Source organism: Grammomys surdaster, unplaced genomic scaffold (assembly GCF_004785775.1).
Source record: "Grammomys surdaster isolate TR1022 unplaced genomic scaffold, NIH_TR_1.0 223, whole genome shotgun sequence".
NCBI classification, from domain to species: Eukaryota; Metazoa; Chordata; class Mammalia; order Rodentia; family Muridae; genus Grammomys; species Grammomys surdaster.
In genome coordinates this window covers 2567098-2588858 of record NW_021604668.1, presented here as the reverse complement: position 1 = coordinate 2588858, position 21761 = coordinate 2567098, and the positions used below count along the sequence as shown (strand labels likewise).

Here is a 21761-nt window from a genome sequence, read left to right as displayed (position 1 = left end):
CCCTCTGTTGCCTAATGTTGGTGTATTGAGAATATTTACAGTAAATCAGATTTCCAGGTGCCCCTCTGGAACACTCTGGAAGGAACTAAGAATGTGGTTCTCTATTACAATATTACAGAGTCGGTTTAGCAGGCCACCACAGCAACTTGAAGGCAGTACATCTCTTCTCTGCCATCTCCCTCCCCCCAGAATGTGTGAAAATATAGAATACTGGATAATATTCCTTAACAAGTTTTTATGATGGTAACTTAGAGTCAGGAAAAGAAGGTGTACTTCAGTTTCTTGATGCTACCAGTTTGTAGTTAGTACAGTTATGCAGGAAGGATCCATCCAGTCTATGGGATTTTTTGATAATCCACATCTTTGCTAAAAACTGCAGAAATGGCTTGACATTCACTGTCTTGCTGCTTTTATGGTGCTTCTGCAACCCTCAACAGACACATAGGTGGGTAGATAAATGTTAATACTGTGAAATGTGTGAACCTTCATCCTGTCTATAGATGTATCCTGCTTAATCCTGTCTCTACTGGAAACACTCCCACCACATCCTAAGACAGACTGCTGCTAGCCTGCAGCCTTCTTTTGCCTAGAGCTCCAGTAGTTCATGCTTCCCAAGTTCAACCTGGTACAAATCTCATAACTTCCCTAACCCTGCAACATGGTGGTGGTTGTTTTAAATTGCATGTGTGCATGCACGTCTGTGTGTGACTATGTACACAAGTGCAGATTCCCTCGGAGGCCAGAAAAAGGCATCCAGATCCCCTGGAGTTCAAATTACCAGCCATTACTGGCCACTGATGTGGATGCTAGAAACCTTACTCCGGTTGTCTGCAAGAAGAGTATGCCCTGATAAACAACCGAGTCAACTCTCCAACACCTGTTGTTGCTGTGTTATGGACATTTTAAATTAAGGCTGGGGGTATATGTAGCTCAGCTCATAGAATGCTTGCCTGGCATGTATGAGGCCATGGATTTGATCCTTAAAATTATATAAATCCAATGTGGTGGTACATATCTGTTAACCCAGCACTGGGGATGTGGAAACAGGAGGATTAGATATTCAAAGTCATCATGGAATCTAACACAGTGAATTAGAGGATAGCCTGGGTTACAGGAGACCTTGTCTAAGAAGCTAAGGCCTGGAGTGATAGCTCAGTGGTTGAGTGTGTACAGCTTTTCCAGACGAGCCAAGTTTAGCGTTTAGCACCCTCTTTGGGTAGCTCACAACTAACTTCTTATAACTCCAGTGTCAGGGAGATCTGACAGCTCTGGCTTCCATGGGCACCTGTACTCACATGTGCACCATATAAAACCCCACATAATTAGAATACTGTTTAAATAAGGGCTAAGATGGCTCAGTAGATAAAATTCTTGCTATACAAGCCTGATAACAGGAGTTCAGTCCCCAGAACCCACCCACATTAAAGATAGAAGGAGAGAACCAACACTGCACATGCTTCATGGCACAAGAACACACACACACACACACTCACACACACACACACATATACTCACACACTCACACACACATACACACACTCACACACATACACCACTCACACACACACACATATACTCACACACACACACACACTCACACACACACACACACACTCACACACCCACATATACTCACATACACTCACACACATATACACCACTCACACTCACACACACACACATACACCACTCACACACACACATATACACACATACACACACTCACACACATACACACTCACATACTCACATACACACACATACACACATACGCTCATGCACATAGACATTTTTTTTTTTCAAAGTAAAATCTTCAAGAGACATGAAAGAGCTAGGCATAGCTGTGCATCCTTTAATGCCCATGCTTGGGAGGCGGAAGCAGGCGGAACTCTATGAGTTTGAGGCTAGCCTGGTATAGAAAGCAAGTTCCAGAACAGTCAAAGCTACACAGTGAGTCCCTGTTTCAAAATGAAATTACAGAAACATGTGGGGGAAAGAAAGTTCTCAAGTCTGCACTGATGCATCTGGGTGGCTGTAGAAGGTGTAAGAGCCACCTTCTACAGGAAGTGGCCTGATGAGGAAGGCTTAAAGGGCTTATAAGTACAGATGACTGTCTACCCCAAATAAAAGACATGGTGTTGTATGCTCTTCAAAGAAACATCTGAGGGTGGGAGTGATGATTGAGTGGTTGGCAGTGTTTGAACTTGCTTCTGAAGGAGAAGAGGCTTTCGCAGGTACTGGTTCTCCTAGGCAGTTCTGTCTTCATGACCTTCCATCGGCTCCCCTCCTCCTCCCCCCTCCCCACACCCTGTACTTTCTACTAAGGGCGCACTTTGTAAATTTCTGAAGAGAAGGCAGGGAGAATCTCAGCAGGCAGAAGGCAGTTTGTTCCATATTTAAGGTGTTGCATCATTAATCCCACTGTGGGGCCGGCCTCCACAGTACTCAGATTCTGCTCTTTCAAGGCACATTCTTATCTTGACAGTGGACATGTTTCTCCTTTGTGCGGTCTTCTTCTTCATCTGCATTTTCTCTGACCCTTACTTTCCTTTTGAAACTAAATTCTAACAACAGCGAGGCTTTAATGATTTATCAAGACTCTTACATTCCAGATAGTGGCTTTCCTGTTAGTGCGCACGGTTATGTTTATTTACTGAGTGTTGACAGAGCTGTCTCTCACTAAAAGGCCAGTGCTCGGTTAATTCTGAGTAGAAGATTAATTTGACATTTGAGCTCTACATAAGAAAACTGTCACGGTGTCTGAATTCTGCCAAGTGAGAACCCTCGTCCCGTTTCCGACACATACCCTGCGATGCCCTTATACCAAAGATTCATACACAGGAATGAGGAAGGGAAGGACCCACACAGCAAGGGATGGTCCAGAGCTGAAAGGGCTGCAAGGGGGAGCCTCAGAACACATGGAGCCCACAAGGCACCCCCAACCCCACCCAAGCAGTGGTTAGATCTCCTACAGTTGCGGGGCTATACAGCAATTTAATCCTCCGCTCTTGACTTACTTGCAGATGACCACTCCAGGATCCTATTGAAGTCTGAGAACAGCCATAGCAATTCTGACTACATCAATGCCAGTCCCATTGTAAGTATATGGTCTCTGGGGAGGGAAGGCACAGGGCTATTTCTTAGGTGGTCATAGGCCGTGTGGTAAGGAAAGTTCTGGGTTAGGTCCTTGCTCTGGCTAATGAACTGATGAAGCACTCGGTCCCAGTCTTGCTGCCTCTACACTGTCGGTGTCGCCTTGCAGGGTCCAGCCAGCAAGGGCAGTTTCTTGACATAAACTGTGGCTTGGGATGATTCCTGCTCAATGTCACACCCCTTCCCTGGAGCTATTACTTCCTGTTTATTTATGGGGTTCAGAATATGAGGTTCAAGTATTTCACGGCCCTGAGGCAGGACAGGACAATAGGCTATCTTTCAGGCTTCTCCAGTGGCTGGAATCCTTCTCATATAGACCAATATTAAATGAAAGTGGCTATGCCATTCGACCTGAGGTAGCAGCGTAGAGAGACAGCAGCAGGTTTGCACGTCCAATGGTAGAGCAGCTTCACCCATACCATGAGGCATGCCCCCCCTCCTTGTGATGTCATGTTCCCATAGTAGCACATCTTTAGGATCAGGACATATGTTCTTATCTCCGGCCTCAGAAGAAGTGGTTGGAAAGGGATGAGTCAGAGCCAACTGAGGGCTGACCAAGAAGAGAGGGAAAATTGGTAGTGGAGAGCTTGAAAGCTGGCATTGGGGAGGCTCAACTGGCTTCCACAGTGGAGCTGTGCTGATGTGGCTGGAAGAGAGGAAGCCATGCAGAGTCACAGAGCGTGGTCAGAGCAGAGGCTTTCACCCTGCGGATCCAGGACAGATGTAGCATCGCCCACATCAGGAGTTTCCCTCTGATTCACAAACCAGGATTATTGTGTCCTGGGCTCTTTACAGTCCTCCAGTAGGAAGCCATCTGTGAGCATGTGTCCAGCATATTGTGGGGAGGGTCTTCTGACAGATTACTATGAGATGCTCAGCATCCTCCCTTTTGGGTGAAATTGTCACTAAGACTCTAGCACATGTGGCTGATCCCATTTCCCGACACCTCATCCCACACAATGAGCTCAAGTACTGTGAAAAATGAACTGAATGAGGAGTTGGTGCTTCATCTCTACCACCTGAGCCCCCTTACATGTCCATGGAAAAGGGATGCCTTCTTTACCTCAGCAGGAGCGGACTTTAAACCCAGAGCTCATCTGCTTCAGTGGTTCTCATTTGGAGTTGCTCAACTATTCTTTTTGCATAGGACTAAGTCAAGCTCCCACCCGAGACTCGCTAGCTGACTCACTTATGAGCAGAGTGTAAGTTCTGATTTATAAGTGCCTGGGCTCAGACTCTGCATGAAGGAAAACTGACAAGTGATGGCCAATAAAAGTCACCTGAAACAGTTTTCTTCTTGTCCTATCCCTTTTCCCAAAAAGAACTGGATGGGAAAACCAGAATGTAAGTAGCAGCTATTTTCAAGTCTGTACATCAAAAGCTCATGCCGAGGCATGCTTAGCTGCCCCATATGGTAATCGGTGACAAGCAGCCAACCAATGGGGGGCTTCAGGCTGAAATCCAGCCTCAGAGTGGGTTCATGTGGCTCAACAACTGCACCATCCACAGACCAACGGTCACAGGGTATTCTTCAGTGGAGGTAGGACATCCCGTGAGTTCATGTCAGAGTGACTCCCAGGTCTGCTGTCCATGGCTTCAGGTCAAAAGGGTCAGTAGGAAAGGCAATATGCTGGTAACATTCACTTTCTCTTTGCTTCATATTATAATTCTTTTCTTCCCTCTAAATTTGGATTGTAAGAATGAGCCAGTAGAAACTGACTGTGCCGTCTGTCTGAGATAACTAGAGGAACCGTGATATTGACCTTCGCAGCAGCTACTGAATGAGCAGCTTACAATTACAGTGCAGACGGCCCTGGCTGTGCCACATAAAACTATGATAATTACATCTGTGCCTACTCCTCATTAAATTTCAGGGAAGTCACCCAGTAGTAAATAAGGAGCAATCTTTGCTTTTAAATCGGGGTCATGAGAGTAAACGGGGATTCTGCCATCCCACGTAGTGCTTCTGAGAAAAAGAAGCATTCACTCTAAGCACTGTGCTTTGCTATTCTGGAGGCCTCCAGACTGAGGGAGGCCACCCACCTGGCCATGGTTCAGATGAGCACCCGGTATGGGTGACCCAGAACCCAAGATTCCTAACACCACCAAGAAACAAGCTCAGTTGCTCATCCTGCTGTATCAGTGACAGGAGCAAAATGAATGTTTCGGTTTGACTGCATTTAGCTAATTTAAGTCTGGACAGGGTGGATCCTAAGAAAAGGATGACAGATGTCCTCAGAAGTTGGCCAAGTGTGTGTGGGGGGGGACAATTCGTGGGTTCTCAGAACATATTCAACCAAACATCTGTGCTTTTAAGTTCAGTGTACATCAGTGTTGAACAAATCTCTACTCTGTGAACGAAAGGAGCTTAGGCAGCATTTCTTGATTTCAAAGCTCTAGTACCCAGGACCTCCCCAGATGAAGACTTGGCATCAGGACAAGAGTTTCATCGTATTTGCTTTTAAGAAAGTGTGCTGGCCATACATATTGGCATAAACCTTTAATCCTAGCACTTGGGAGGTAGAAGCAGGCAGATCACTGAATTCAGAGCTTTCCTGGGTCTACACAGAGAGGTCCAAGACACCCAAAGCTACACAGAGAAAACTTGCCTTGAAAAATGGAAAAAAATAATTCTGTGAAACTTGCCTTACATCAGGGGTGTAGGGGACACAGGAGCGTCTGAATATATAGTCACTCTGTATGTATAACTTCCAGCACCTAGGACAGTGCATCCTCCCCAAGTCTGGCCAGGTCTTCCCATGACTTTTTGGCTGCAGCTTGGTGAGGACAGGGCCAGTCTAGAGTAGACACTCCCTGTCTACTGTCAGTAAGGATTTGCTTCCTCTTCCCTCCTCCTAAGCTCTCCAGAACTTCTGACTCGGAATGCTCGGCACTCTGTTTTCAAAGTCAGTTTTGTTTGGAACACAGCTGAGGGCTTTAGAGTAAAGATGAAGCTGGCCACTCACAGGTTGAACAGTTGTCATCCATGTTCAACAGCAAGACACTGTCTTGTTCTTGGAGTTGGAAATACATGGACTTTCACCTCATGTTGTGATAACAGCCTGAGAAACAGCTGAGTGAGTGCTAGAGTCAACACAAGCTAACGGCTTTCCTTCTTATTATAACCGCACAAGCAGAGCTGTAGATTCAGCATACTTGGGTCCCAAGGGCTTCTGACTTGGTTTCCCTAAAGCCCCTTGAATGAGTCTCCTGGGATTACCTGTTATGCTAATCTCTCTGAACAGCCTGGGTTCCTGAGAAAGCTCCAACTAGGAAGTTTGTGTTGTTGAGGCCATTGCCAGGACAGTTCCTTAGCTTACCACTAGAAGCTAAAGGGTATGCCCCTGCAGCGGACTACAGGCTCTACAAAGGAAGTGTAGGTGTGCCCCCACAGCCTCCTGCCCTCAAAGGGTGGCATCTGCCTCAGCAAACTGCAAATATTTACTTTTGTGCTCAGATGTGTGTGTGTACCCTAGTGCCCTTGGAGTTCCCATTGATAACACATGCCTAGAAGTCAGAGTGTCCAGCATACCCACTCCCCAACTCTGCACACAATAGAATTGAGACCCAGACATTGTGTATATCTGGAAGCTTGTCTATAGAACCATAATACTGCTCATATAAAAGCTATATGGAGAAGCAGAAAACAATGAGAAAGAAAGCAGGAAACAGCCATGAAGAACAGAGAATGCTAGAGTGGACACTATGTTATTTGACCACCACGGCACAGTGAACACCATGTTAGTTGACCACCATGGCAGAGTGGACACCATGTTAGTTGACCACCTTGGCAGGAGAGTCATTGTATTCCCCTACTAAAATAAATAGTCTCATTCATAGACACACATCACACGAGCTCCAAACACAGTTGCCCTACCCTGAAAACACAGATGTGGTAAAACTTCTCTCTGTCTAGCTAAATGTTTGCCTCAGTTCTATGCAAAGACTGAACCAAACTAGGGCAGACTTCCTGCTGCTCACATTGGTGGGTGTAAAGTTCTCCCTCCCTGAATCACATGCTGCTTGCCTCCTCTCCTGAATGCTTCCCTTACCGCCCTGCTCACATCCTTGGCTTTCTTACCTTCTGCCTGGTATCTGAACAAGTTTGATGGGGTTAGATGTTTCTTTTAATGACAATTAAGACCTATTAAAAAAATAGACAACTTGCCCTCCTGAAATGCTGCCCATATTTTCTTTCCTTTCAATCTTGCATTTCTCATTCTGAAAACAGCTAAATTGGTAGCTTGAACATGTCACAAATTTTAAATATGCTACGTAGTTATGTAGTTTTGGGGAAAAGAAATCACACAGGAGAAGGGGGTGGGGCATCCCTTCCTCTGCATAGCTGTTTGCTAAAAGACAGGGCCTCTGTAAATAGCTGTTACCCCCAGCAAATGCATATTTTGAAAAATCAAAACTCCTCGATTCTGGTAAGCGTTTTTTTCTGCTGAAACATCTTAATTGGGGCTTTCAGTGAGAGCAACATAATTTTACCTGTATTGTGTATGTTGTGAATCTCAAAACGAGGTCCAGTTTTAATTATGAATCATGAAATTAGATGCACAGAAAGCTTTCCCCTACCCCCACCCCAGCCAACGTCCACACTGTTGTTCTGTTAGAATAACTCGCACCAGCTGCTTTGTGTTCTTGCCCTCTTTCCTGACTCAAATAATTACAAGGTGCGTCCAGCACCTTTCTGTGCTGACAGGCTTCATCTCTGTGAGTGCACACAAGCTGTGCATGGGCTCGGGGGGGGGGGGGCTGAGACTCTTCCTTCCCCGAGCCTTCACACTGAGCACATGTTAAAACTTTTTCCTGTGTGTGTGTGTGTGTCTGTCTGTCTGTGTGTGCATGAGCGCCTGTGTGCCTGTGTACTTGTGTGCATGTGTACATAGTCAGTCTTCAAGTTAGCTATTGTAATTAAGGTCTGTGATGTGGAACGTCCCCCATGGGAGCGAGCAAGGCATGTGACAACAAATCAACTCGCCTCAATCCCGTTCTTTGTTTTCAGTCTCTCACAGTCAGGGAAGAGATGGAAGTGAACTTCTAGAAAGGTGGCCCACATCTGTGAAATGCCTGTGAACATACACAGGGAGATACACACCGATGGAATGCACATGTGTAGACGCACAGAGATGCCAATGCACACGTACAGACATGAAGACATACACATATGCATATGCATATCCAGAGGCACACAGACAAGACACACAGACACACAAAGACACATATACAGACAGACACCTTAGACACAAAGAGACATAAACATGCAGACAGTCACACACCCACAGACATACAGATACGTATTCACACAGTACTGATAGACAAACATAGATGGACACACAGATGCTGACTCACAGACCAGTGATCCCAGGCCAGGTGGTTGGCTGAGTATGTCCCTCCCAGGATAAACAAAACACGCAACATAAATGGGCTCCTCAGGCAAGTATTTTCATGTGTCAACTGCATGTGAGCATGAGCCCATTGCTAGGAGTTCAGGCCTAGCCACTCTCTACTACACCCTAGTTCTGGCAGGCACCCACATATACTGGAGTCGGGGCGAGGCTGTCTCCCCATCCCAGAGTAGAGTCTCTGCTGCTCTGGGGGCTGCATAAATGGTGAACAGCATTGCCCTTACAGCCAGGCACTGACTCTGTTCTGCTCAGCTCCTGGTCTTCATCTGTATGCACTGCTCTGGAACAGGATAGACAGGCTGAAGGACTCTGTCAGTTGGAGGCATCCTGGCTTTTATGCGTCTGACGGTGATGGGCCTTCTCGTGCAGGTCCTATATGTTAATAGCCAAAAGTACAAGCTGTGCTGCTCCATGTTCCCATGTCTTCCTGCCTGTGTAACTGATCCTTATACCAACCCTCTTGTTTCTGCAGATGGACCATGACCCACGAAACCCAGCATACATTGCCACCCAGGGCCCACTTCCCGCCACGGTGGCCGACTTCTGGCAGGTGAATCTTCTTTCATTATATTTCTTTTCTAAAGATAAGATGTTAATGAGTTGTTCATAAATTAGCGCAGTGGATTCAATGAAACAAATCCAGTCTTCTTTATACTGCTTTTCAGATATTACTTCAGAATTCATGAGTTCTTTGCTTTCTCATCTGAGATGTTTAACGTTTTAACAATTTCTGCTCTTTGGCCATATTATAATTTAACTTTATAAAAGATGATGAAGTGAAATTAATACACATTTACACTACATTCTCTTCAAATGTGCCTTTATTGTTTTACTTTTATGAAGGTGAAAAATGTGCCCAAAATACAGTTTATCTTCTTTGAGGGTTTTTAATTTTTTATATTTCAAAGGCCATCCTGATCTTTCCATCCAGCGTAATCCTGCGTCACTACAAATGAGTCTGAGACTTGGGAACTAGTTCTAGCATAAACAAATGAGGGCAGAATTAGACCAGAGTGCCCCTCCCTGACCAGGATAAATAGGACCAGATTTGGGGAAGGACTTGATGGGACAGGATTGGGGATGTGACATGGCAGGTCATCCATTGGAATACAGGGCTAGGTTCCCCCAGCAGCAGGTTGTAGCCTCCGGCCATGTGTTAGCCCTCAGGGATCCTGGAACAGAGGCAGGAAAGAGCATGACTGTTGGATGTGGTGCAGTAGACCCAGGGGCGAAGGGGAGACAGTGCAGCCATGTATAAGCCTGCTGCTGTGTAAGCAATGGAGCTACAGCAGTATGCTGACCTAAAACCAAATTACTCTGGATCGTTTGATATAGACTAATCTGTCAAAGGTCAGTAAATCAGCTGGCATTCCAGACTTTTGCTCTTCCCTCTCCCAACTCATGTAAAAAGGAAATGCAAAGGAAGGGGTCAGGATGCCTGCAGCTGCTCAGGGCACGTTGTCTCCACACACCCTGAGCCTCCACACTCACTGAGCCACCTGCTTTGTGGACAAGACTCATCCATGTGACCACCTTCTCCTTCTATCGGCCTTCCTCATGCTATGGGGAAAAGCTAACTGAAGCAGGCTCACTGAGCCACCCTGCAGATGCTCTTGAGTGTGGCATGGAACAAGTGACATTTGCTGCAAGACTGGTGTTGGGCACATTGGTGTCCTTTAACTCAGAGAATACATAGGTTCCTCAATGTTAAACTCACAAGAGTGTCCATCCCAAAAGAAAACCATCCACCTACAGGAAACTTGGGCACACTGTCTTCAGAAGAGGCTTCCTGTGGGAACCCCACTTCAGTCTTCTTGAAGTAACTTCTCCATCCAACTGCTCAGAGCTACAGCCAGGACTAATATTCTTCAGAAAGAATATGCTGAATCGCATATCAGAACAAACATGATCACAGGATCCCCCAAGCCCGATGGATTCCAAGTGAACAGATGGAGAAATGGCATCTGGTTCCAACATCTTTACCAGCTCACTCACCAACAGGTGCAGTGCTTCATGCATGTCAGGGTCCTCTCACCAACATGGCCACAACCCATTGAGAAGTGGGAATAGCGATGGCTCACACCCACTTTCCATTCTTAGATCATTCAGTTCCCAGGTATAAGACACAAACCCCTTAGATTTATAATAAGCCTTTTAAGCACTAAAGCTGGGCACATATCTACCCTCTATAATATTGTGTCTACTTCCCTGCCAATAATCTCTAGATATGACCTGCCATATTCTGCCTGGGCTGCTCTTACACTGACTGGCTAGCCCTCATGGCTGTGTTTTTAAGATTCATCTACCCTATGGGGTCTTCTCTTCCTTCACCTTCTCTTCTCTTCCCTAATATCCAGCCTCAGACTCCAAGCCCAGGAATTGAAACTCAGCCTAACTCTCTTCTGCCCAGTTATAGGCTGTAGTTATCCAATCAGGGATGAGTTGAGGAGCAAGGTTACTTAGCATCACTCCCTCTGTGTTAGGATCCTCTCATCCCTGAGGCACCCAGGGCCAGTAATTAGCATTACAATACATAGCTACAGACCAAGTCAGGGCAGTTTTAACTTAAAGTGCAAGGTTTGCACAACAAAGGCTGGTAAACTGTGGGAGAATTCAGCATAACAATACTTAGTAATAGACCCAGCCTCTACAGACCTTTACACTGCAGTCTGTAACACTAGGAGGTTCATCTTTTAGTCAAGTTCGGCTAAAGTCAAGAGAGCTTAACTTTGTCTTCTGCTTATTGTAGACTACTGTTGTAATTGCTAAAGATGGTTCATCTGATCACTGAACACTGACCATGGGACATTTTAGAGACAATAACTCTAATTGGAATGACCAAAGAAAAAATGTTAAACTGAGATGAAGTACAGGATCAGTTGAGACACACTTTAATCTGAATTTAGCATAGAGTTCTGAGAGACAGAACGTCTTCCATTGGTAACAGCTATTCTACATCCAGAAGCACCCATGACTTATAGGTTCTGTGCCTCAGGATGTCAGCACACTTGAGCTAAGTGAAGCTTTGGAGAGGAATCCACGAAAAAGAAGAGAAGAAGAAGAAGAAGAAGAAGGAGGAGGAGGAGGAGGAGGAGGAGGAGGAGGAGGAGGAGGAAGAAGGGAAGAAGGGAGAGGAGGATGAGAAGGAGGAGAAGAAGGAGGAGGAAGAGAAGGAGGAGGAGGAGGAGGAGGAGGAACAGTAGCTTACCACACCCCTTTCATCAGGATTCCTGTTCCATACACATGACTACTTCAGGGAGTAGCCAAGGTTACAATTAGATGATGTTCATAACTGCAAGGTAAGCAGATTCTTACATGTACCCATCTCAAGGTTGCCACCTTAGAAGAGTATAGCTAGGAACTGCATAACAAACAGACAGAAAAAAAGGGGGGCTTTAGCCTGCCAGTACCTGCAGATCCAACTGGTCAGCCACCATGCCATGTGTCTGAGGTGCCTACACCCACACAGCACAGCTTTTCCTCACTATCTATCAAGTTAAGATGAGTATTCATAAAAACACAAATGGACAATTACCTTTTCTGCTGGCCAAGCAGCGTGCACAGAGAAAGCCCCCACCATCTAAAATTTCTCTCAGTCCAGAAAGCCTCCCACAGAAATGTGAGCATATTTTTTGAGGGATAAAACTCCATATGCAACGCAGCACAGGCTGTGGGCTTCAGACCACAGGAAGGAGATGTTATCTTCCTCCTCCTCCTTTGCAACTTGTGCACTCCGGGCCTTCAACAAGAACAAGTCTTTTGACCAAAGAAATAGAGACAATGTTACAGAAAGTTGCAACATAAAGCTTCTCTTCAAGAAAGCTTGGCTGATGGCAGCACAAGAGATGCTCACCAAGGCGCCTCCCAGGCATGGGTTAACTATATACCCTTGTTAGCCATGAGTGAATTTCCATGGGAAAGAGCAGGACGGAGTAGTCTGAGGATGAAGAATGAAGAAAGGCTGAAATCCTTTCTTATAGTTGCTGCGATTACACACAGTGAGCCAGTATCAAAGACAGCAGAATTCATTGTCAGCCCCAATGGCCAGAAGCCCCATACCATAGTGGATTGGATCCTTGTGCCCATACTGAGAGAGGATTCTTCTTGGGACTCTTCAGTTTAGGCATCATGACTGTTAGCAGCATCTGACTTCATCTTTACCACTTCATAGCCTACTTGCTTTTCGTCTAGACTCCTCTCCTGATCTAAACCCTATGCAATGGCCTCATAGTCCATCCTGAGTGCCATGACTTTATCTTAACACAAACTCACTGTGTAGGCCAGGTAGCCTTGAACTCCTGATGCTCCCTTCACCTCCCAAATGCTGGAATTACAGGCATGTGTCCCCACACTTGGCACAGGTGGTGTTTCTGAGTGATGCCACATTTGCAGGTTCTGGCTGGATACAAGGGTCACCATCCATCCTCTAGGACTTTCTGAAGAGTTTACTGGCTCCATCCTCACACGCTGTCCGCTCACCCACCCACTGCTGTGTCCACACTGGGTACAGGTTTGATAAACTATGCTGTGGGGGGAAATGATGACAGTATTAATTAAACTCTGTACATCTTCAAGACAGGCACAAAGTTTGTCAAATATTTTCATTCTGCAGTAGGTCAGGTCTGTAGATGACAAACCCACAACAGAGAGGCAGACTACTCCCTGGGGGCTGAGAGGCCTCAAGTTAACCCTTTCTGAGAAGCACCTAGAACTTCCTCCATAGGAAACAGAATAACCCGTCAGCAATGGATTTTTCTCAAAGAGTAAACCATTTGAAATAAGACAAACTTTAGCCTGGCTATAACAACAATAAGCCTCTATGATCTCAGCACTTGGGAGGCTGAGGCAGGAGAATGGTGATCTCAAGGCCAGCATGGGCAACAGAGTGAGACCTTGTCTCACAAAAAAAAAAAAAAAAAAAAAAAGAAAGAAAGAAAGAAAAAAAGAAAGAAAGAAAGAAAGAAAAGATAATATGTATCTCAAAGAAAAACTGTTCAGCATGTGAAGAGAAGTTATATTGTAACAAGCAAGGCAGAGTCGGGCTTTCCTCTCTCCTCCATGTTGCTTTTACTGTGTCTAGAACTTTATGTCTGCTTCTGTGACCACAGTTCAGACAGTCGAAAAACACAATTAGAGACCACCAGAGAATTCACAGGAACACCCAGGATAACAGTGTTCTACAGCCACAGGAGGAAAGGGAACCCACGGAGGAGAGAGGTTGGCAAGGGTCCTCAGCAGTCAGTGCCACATGTGGGCTCCATTTACCTGCCACACCATTGCTGCTGAAGCCTCGGAAAGCTTGGCCTGGAGGATTGTGGTAGGTGGAAGGGACCCTGCCCCTTCCATCTTGGAAAGGCTTTTCATAAGCCAGTAGATTTTTTTTTTTTAAGTGGGAACATTCATTTGGACTTGTGAGGTTTACTGTTTTATTGGGGACTTCTGAGATAATTCCCAGGACTGCAAAATTCCTCGTGTCCCTGTCTTTGATACTCACAGCTTTTCCCCACCCTTCCCCCTCCCCACCCATGGGTAAGTGTCTACAGTTCTCTGGAGAACGTAAATCCATGCTTTGGTCTCTGTGCCTAGGACATACAGCTTCCAGATCTTCCTCTAGAAAAGACTCTTCAGTCTATAAGGTGCCTCCCACTTATCCACTGGGCAATGTGGAGTGGCAGTCAGGTGTACATGTTAGGAGGGATAGAGACAGAGGAAAGAAAGTAACTTTCAATGCACACTTTCATGTGTGAGACGCATGAATGAGAAACCTGGTTTCATTTGACCACCTAACTGTCCTATGGAGATATAGCACAAGCCTCTTGTGACATTGCGTGTGACATTTAAGAGTTGTCATAGTCACGTATTGGAAGCAGAGCCATAGGTGCCACATGCATAGAGAGAAGAATCAGTGTTTAATGGAGACAGTGCTTCATCTTGGGAGGACGGGAATGTTCTGGAGACAGATAGTAGGAGTTGCTGCCCAACAGTGCGAATGTGTGTACTGTCTCCAAACTGAGCACTGTGAAACAGTAAGTTATACATTAGACACATTTTACTATAGTTTGAAACATGAACCATGAGTCTGATTCTGTCAAGGGGAAGCCGAGGTCCTGAAGCCATGCCTGCCCTGCCAAGGCCACAGCTTGGTTAAGACAGAACACATTCTAAATCCAGATCCAGGTGACTCGCAAGTGTGTTTTTTTTTATCACACCATGCTTCTTACAAGTGCAGAGGACCCAGGAATGGGGCAGGTATTCCCTGCGAACACATCTATAAGGAGAAAAGAGAAAGGCAGATTCTGCTGTGCTGACTTTCATCATCAAAGAGCCAAGTGTTTAAGAAACAGTGCTTAGTCTCAAGGCATAGGCACAGAGAGCCACAATCTTTATGTGTATGAAATGAATTGAAGGGTATGAAGGGTGTAGGTCTCCATGAGGGCAGAGCAGTCTTCCCAGGCAGGGAGAAAGGTACAGGACAGTATTCCCGGAGAGAGATACGCATGCATGCTCAATGAAGAACTAAGGATGGCTACGGGTGATGGAACAAGGAGCAGCCATGCAAAGATCCACTCAGTGCTCATCACTGACCTCTGACCCTTGGTCAGAGCACCTTGTCACAGTCTTCCTCGGCCTGTCCTGAGCACCTGCCTCTGAAGGCTACAGTGATATGATAAACCCAAGCAGAGAACCAGAGAGGCTGAAAAATGGATGAGGGAGTGTCCTCCCACATCACAGAGACCTGGAAACCTGGGGATTCCAGTGATGTGGCAGAATGCTGATCATCATGGTGTAGAAGCTGCCCACAGCCCAGGCTGGTGTCTGCTGTCTGGCCATCAGCCATAGCACCACCTTCACAATGTTCCTCTTCTCCAACCAGGCTATGTGTTGTCCCCAGTACCACCAAGAGTCAAACCTTCCATCTTCTAGACACGATCCCAGCATACCTCAGTAATGGTCCCCCACAGGTCATTAAAAACATCTCAATCGCTGGATGTTAAGACCCATGGTCTCTCAGGTGTCAGCTGTCATTCAGACTCATCCCAATGGTACTTGTGCCTCCAGGACAGACAAGTGTCCACCCATAAGCTTTGTCCTCTTACAACATTTCTCATGACCTGGGGCTTGAATACAGACTTAATCGCATGACACGATTCCACAATGACTCATGTTCCCAGCTCACTTTAGCTCCAGACACTCCTGGCAAAGCAGTCATGGCTGCCAATTCCTGTCCATTCTTGGTTGCTGGCGACAAGAGGGAGCCTCCGATTCACTGCCTCGGTGCTCAGATGAGGGAAATGAGCACAGAGCAGAATATGCACTGAAAAGTCCACATCTGAGGAACACAAAGGGAGCCAGAAATGAGTACGGTTCAGTGGGGAAACCTAACTTTCCTAGACATTGAGTTCCAAGTGTTTCATCCCCTGGGTTTTGGATGCACATATTCACAACCTTTCAAAGGTGAAAGCAAGGAGCAAACAAACAACAGCAACAAAGTTTCTACAGATGTCCTAACCTAAATCTGGGCTTGGTCTGGGAGATGTGTCTATGATCATGGTCAGTGGCCATTACAGGAAGAAATGACCCATCCATTTCCTTTGTCATACAAACGTTTAAATTAGACGGAGATTTTTTTTTTAAAGATATATTTGTAGATCACGGCTCTGTCTTTCCCTTTCTTGCTGATGTGATAAAAAGAAATTCCCTTTGAGATCAATTTAAGGGAGAGAGAATTTATTTGTTTGCGTTCGAGACTGTAGTCCATTAGAGCAGGGACGTCACAGTGACAGAAAGATGAGAGAACTGGTCAAACTACATCCACAGTCAAGAGCATATGACAGTGAACATATGCATACCATGCTCAGCTCCCAAACCATGAAACGGTGTCTTCCATATTCAGGGTGAGTCTTCCTACCACAATGAACTCAATTAAGAAAACACCTCACAAATGTGGTCACAGGCCAACCTAATCTGAGCACTTCCTCATTGAGAGCCCTCTCCTTCCCAGGTGATTCCACAGTGTATCAAGTGAACAGTCAAAAAGCTAACCAACAGCTAAAAGTATCCTGTACTTTTAGTAAAAGTAAATTTATTTATTTATTCACTTTACATTCCAAATCTGCTCCCCCTCTCCCAGTACCTCTCACACAGATCTTCTTCCATCTCCCCACCTCCACCATCCTTCTCCTCCAAGAAGGCCCTCCGAGTATCCCACTCCACTCCCACCCCAGCACATCAAGTCCTGCAGTGACTGGCTAGTTTTTGTGTCCTAACAGTCACCTTTCCTCCTCCTCCTCCTCCTCCTCCTCCCCCTCCTTCTCCTCCCCTTCCTCCTCCTCCTCCTCTTCCTCCTCCTCTTCCTCCTTCTTCTTTTTCTTCTTCCTCCTTCTTCTTCTTCTTCTTCTTCTTCTCCTTCTCCTCCTCCTCTTCTTCTTCCTCCTCTTTCTCCCCCAACATTCACTTGGTATCCTCTTCACTGGGCTTAACCCAAAGCAGACATGAGATGCACAGTTATGATTAGGAAGTGTCTAGCTGTCTCTGGAGAAAAATCTATCTTCCAGGACAAACAGCTTCAGCATGCTGCAAATATCCCTATCTTTAAAAAAAAAATCAGAAACCAGTTTTCCATGCATCCAAGCATGTCATGGGCAAACTCCAAGAACCTTTGATAATGATGGCCTTAAATTATCTCCTTTTTTGCACAAACATACAGTGGTTTTTTTTTGTTTTGTTTTTAAGTAGAGTCCTCACTGGAGGCAAATCTGTGCTGTCAATATTTGAATATTTTTAAAGATTTATTTATTTTTATTTCATATGCATGAGTGCTTGTCTACATATATGTGTGTGCACCATGTGCACAGGAGACCCTACAGGGTTCAGGTAAGGACATCTGATTCCCAGAGATGAAGATATAGGTGATCATGTAGATGCTAGGAACTGAGTCTTGGTCCTCTGCAAGAGCAGCAAGGTGCTCTTCATCACTGAGCCATGTCCCTACCTCCACAATGATCCTTTAAAAAAAACTGCATTGTGTTTTTAATTAAGTACAGACTTATGGTTAAAATGACAACAATACTAGGATCTCATCTGTAGGAGATGAAGACCTAAAGGTATGAGCATGAGTAACTCAGAGGCAGGATAAAAGTGTCCATCGCAAGAGATCTGAGTAGAGAAAGCTGTGTTCTACCCAAGGAACCAGGGATGCTGTCCCAAGAAACGGCTTGACTTTCCCTTTACTTGGATCTCCTACGGCTTTCACAGAGAGGTTTTTGTTGTTGTTGTTGTTGTTACTGTTTTTTGTTTTGTTTTGTTTTTCAGTTTTATATATCTGTTTTGGCTGACTAGTGAAATGAGATTAAAGAAATGTCCATCTACTCAGTTCCCATTCTGTGTCGGAAAGGCCTCAGGACCCCCTCTCATCAGGGCCCATGGCACAGTATAATATTATGGGCTGTCAGCATCCCATCTACAGAATTTACTCATTACAGCTGAAGGTTCACACCCAGTGGTCAACATCCCTTAACACGCATGCATGTTCTGGACTCCAGAACACCGCTCTTGAGTTTGACACTTGAGCACCACATGTGAGTGGGTTGTAGGAGTTTGTTTCTCTGCCAGGCAGGTCACTCAGCAAGATGTCCTCTGCTGTGATGGACATGTTTTCTGGGCTGATAGTGTCCCATGGTGTGAGTGACTGCCATTCTGTGTCTTGGCAGTTAGGAACTGAACATGGGGTTCCAACCTGCGCATTCCTGTATCTCCTTTGATCTGTACCCAGAGCCAGAGGGCTCAGATTTAGGGTGCACCATTTTTTTTGTTGTTTTGAGGAACTCATCTGCCTCTTCGTGCCCTGCCCTTCATGCACACAGCTGTAAAGCTCATTTTCTGTTTCTCACCAACATGTGTGTGTGTGTGTGTGTGTGTGTGCATGTGAGTGTGCATGTGTGCGTGTGCGTGTGTGTGTGTGTGTGTGTGAACGTATATGCATATACAAGCATAGAGACTAGAGGACAATGCCAAGAGACTTTCTCTATTTATACCCATCTCATTTTTTGAGACAGAGTCTCTCACTGAATCTAGAGCTTGCCAGTTCAGTCAGTGAGTGCCAGAGACCCACCTGTCCTTGTCTGCCCAACAGTGGGTTTATAGACAGGCATGAACCACCATGTATAGCTTTTACGTGAGTGCTGGAGTTCTAAACTCAGATCTTCATGTTTTCCCAGTTGGCACTTCACTGGCCCTCCTTGTGTTACTGATGCACACTTTCCTGGAGATCTAGTTGAACTTCTTTTCTCACCAGTTGGCCATTTGCACATCCTAGAGATGATGTCTATTCAGACTCCTTCCTGGTTGTTTTTCCTCTGCTAGTTAAATATGTAGTCATTCAGAATGACTCTGAGGAGACACAGTGTTTCTTTTCATGTGCTTTAGTTGACTTTGGATGGAATTTGAGAAGAACTGACATTTTTCGGCATTAGTGGACAGTTAAGACAGTGCAGTGATATACTCAGGAGAGCACGCATTTGCTTGATCTCCTATGACAAAGTACCACAAATTTGTTGGTTTAAAATATCTAAAACACTCTTCCACAGTTGTACAGGCCAAACTTGGGAACCCAGACATGGGCAAGGCTGTGATCTCCAAAGCTTGGGGAGAATCCTTGTAGTTCCTGGTATACTTTGGCTTGCAGCTATATCCTTCCCACCCCACCCATTTTCCTTTGGCTGCATCTGCCACAACCTGCTGTCTCCCTTTCTGTAAGGGAGCTATCCTGGGGAATTAGAATGGGCTTTCCTCTAACAGGGCCTTATTGATCCTATATTTCAATAGCAATCTTGTCTTCAAATAGGGTGGCAGGTACAAGAGCTTAGGGCTCCAATGTGACCTTTGGGAGAGACATAGTTCAACCCATAGTGAAGAACAATAGAGTTTTAAGTCAAAATGGGTTTTCATGTCAGTAAACTTAAATAACAACCAAAGAGTGCCTTTCATGTTGAGTAGATAAGTGGTCTAAATTACTTCCTTTGATTCTTTCCGTTTGTTTGTTGCTGAGCAACCCTAACGAAGATCCCTCGGCAAGGTAGCTAGACTAAGTGTCATTGGAAGTTTCTACACCTCTGGTAGACAGGACAAGACTGGCATCAGGTTTAATGGTTTTAGTTCTGCCAAGATCCAGTGGATGGCCTTTGTCTGTGGTGCAGAAAGAAGTCTTAAAGGCAGACTCTTGGTGCCCAGATATGCAGGATGACACTGCTCAGATCATCCTATGGCCTCAGTGCAGGTTTCAAGGGGAGACACTGCATTTGAGACCAATGCATAAGATGGGGCACCCCCAACTCTTCCCTGGTCCACAGCCAATAGCCTGAAGTCTGCACCTGGTACCTGGAACCAAAAGTTCTGTCCCTTCCCATCCATCCCAGCAGATTTGCCTATGTCTGGTGGTAGATGTCTTTCTTACTGCCTGGGGATCGTGATCCACTGTGACTCTTCAAGGAGAGAGAGTCATGAGGGGAACTGCAGACACCTGGACTTAACACAATCCCTGCCTATGTTGGGGACTCCCTGTCTCATCTGAGGTCTCTACCCAAATGCCTCACACCTATGTTAGATAGCTGAGGAGAAGACCAGGAATGTGAATGTTCTACTCTCTGGTGCGCAGGTAGATGAAAGTTCCAGAAACATGAGAAATTATATTGATTCATCATTTACAGAAACTTGTCAAGATGAACAAATGTGGAGAGATTGAAATTGGCTTCTAGCACCCCACATTCCCACCCAAAATCTGAATTAAGACCACTGGCTAGACAATGTCGGTGGAGACCAAGGCTGGAAACAAGACAGGTAGTTAGGGCCCTGGTTTCCTGCCTCGGAATGGACATGAGAAAATGTCACCAGACTTTTGCAAGTAGTTTGTGCCCAGCCTAGCTTGGATCTATCTGATTTAGTAAATTCCCTCTTTGCCTTTATACATACTGACCTAAAAAGAAATATTATCCCCTAGGGTGCCTTTGAGATTGTTTGTTTAAATTAAGTTTCATTTGGATTTAATCTTAACCAAATCTTCAGAGAGCCAGGCAGGCGCCCTGGAAGGGAGCACTGTGTGCGCTCGAACCAATCAGAGAGGCTGTAGAACCTGGAGGACCCCTCTGCAAGCGAAGAGCTCGGTAATGTCACACGCGGGCAGCGCAGGCGGCGTGCTAGATGATGGTTTATGGTCTAGATCATTGTATTTTTATTACACTCATAAAATCTGTGTTTCTCCTCATTTTCGTAATGGCTTCAATGAGCGCCTCCGCTTTCCAAAGGCACAGTAAATCGTTCCGTGATGGGAGCCCTGGTTTGGCGGAGGAGGTTAGAAAGCTTACAGTAGGAAACATACTCAGAATTCTCATCTTACCGGACTGGCACCGGGGCAGAAAGATGTGCGTGGGCTCAAGTGTGATTCGTACTTATTTGCGGGCTTTTTTCGTAAATACTTCAGGAGGTTTCCATTAAATTCCAATATAAATGATACACAGCGAGATGCCTTAAGAGTATTGACTCTTTCAAATCCCACAGGAATATGAATCAATACGGAGGGAGGAAAACATGCGCGCATGTCTGACTTTTAAGATGTAATTTAATGGAGGAATCTAATAACCTGAATGGTGTTGAGAAAGCATTTTCTGTGTGACATGCGTGTGCTCCTTAAATAACAAGATCTTAATCGGATTTTTACATCTGCATTTAAAAGAAGTGGAAGCTCCCTTGGACACCAATTTTACACCTAAACGCAGGTGCTTGTAGATACTTCTGTGATGTTAATTCGGGCAGGGAAATGAAAGTGCTCTTCATCCTGTACTGTACTGTGCTGCGCTGTGCTGCACACGCCACGCCTGAGTAGCACCCTCGTAAACACCTGCGACTTTAAACACAAAGGTTTGCAACTCAAAGTGTGAGTGGTTGTGTTTTACAAAAATGGTGACTGAGGGGGTCTTTCAGCGTGACAAGGATGTGTGCGCTCTCTCTCTCTCTCTCTCTCTCTCTCTCTCTGTCTGTCTCTCTCTCTCTCTCTCCCCCTCTGTGTGTGTGTGTGTGTGCTGTGTGTGTGCATTCACTATGGCTTAGATGATAAGTTATTAACTAAGTTTTGAATCGTTCTCATCTGAATGGTACATAATATTTGGGCAGACTCTGTGCTGCAATGTGAATAAAGGCTTC

At 45.5% G+C, this 21761-nt stretch overlaps 1 protein-coding gene across 1 annotated transcript in view; it reads left to right on the top strand.

Annotated features, from left to right (window-relative positions):
* Ptprn2 (protein tyrosine phosphatase receptor type N2) overlaps positions 1-21761 on the top strand; it is a 732192-nt gene that overhangs the window by 680126 nt on the left and 30305 nt on the right. Inside the window, exons 16-17 of the mRNA XM_028773201.1 lie at positions 3024-3097; positions 9040-9117. Of these exons, the coding sequence (XP_028629034.1) occupies positions 3024-3097; positions 9040-9117 (152 nt within the window). The remainder of the gene's footprint in view (positions 1-3023; positions 3098-9039; positions 9118-21761) is intronic.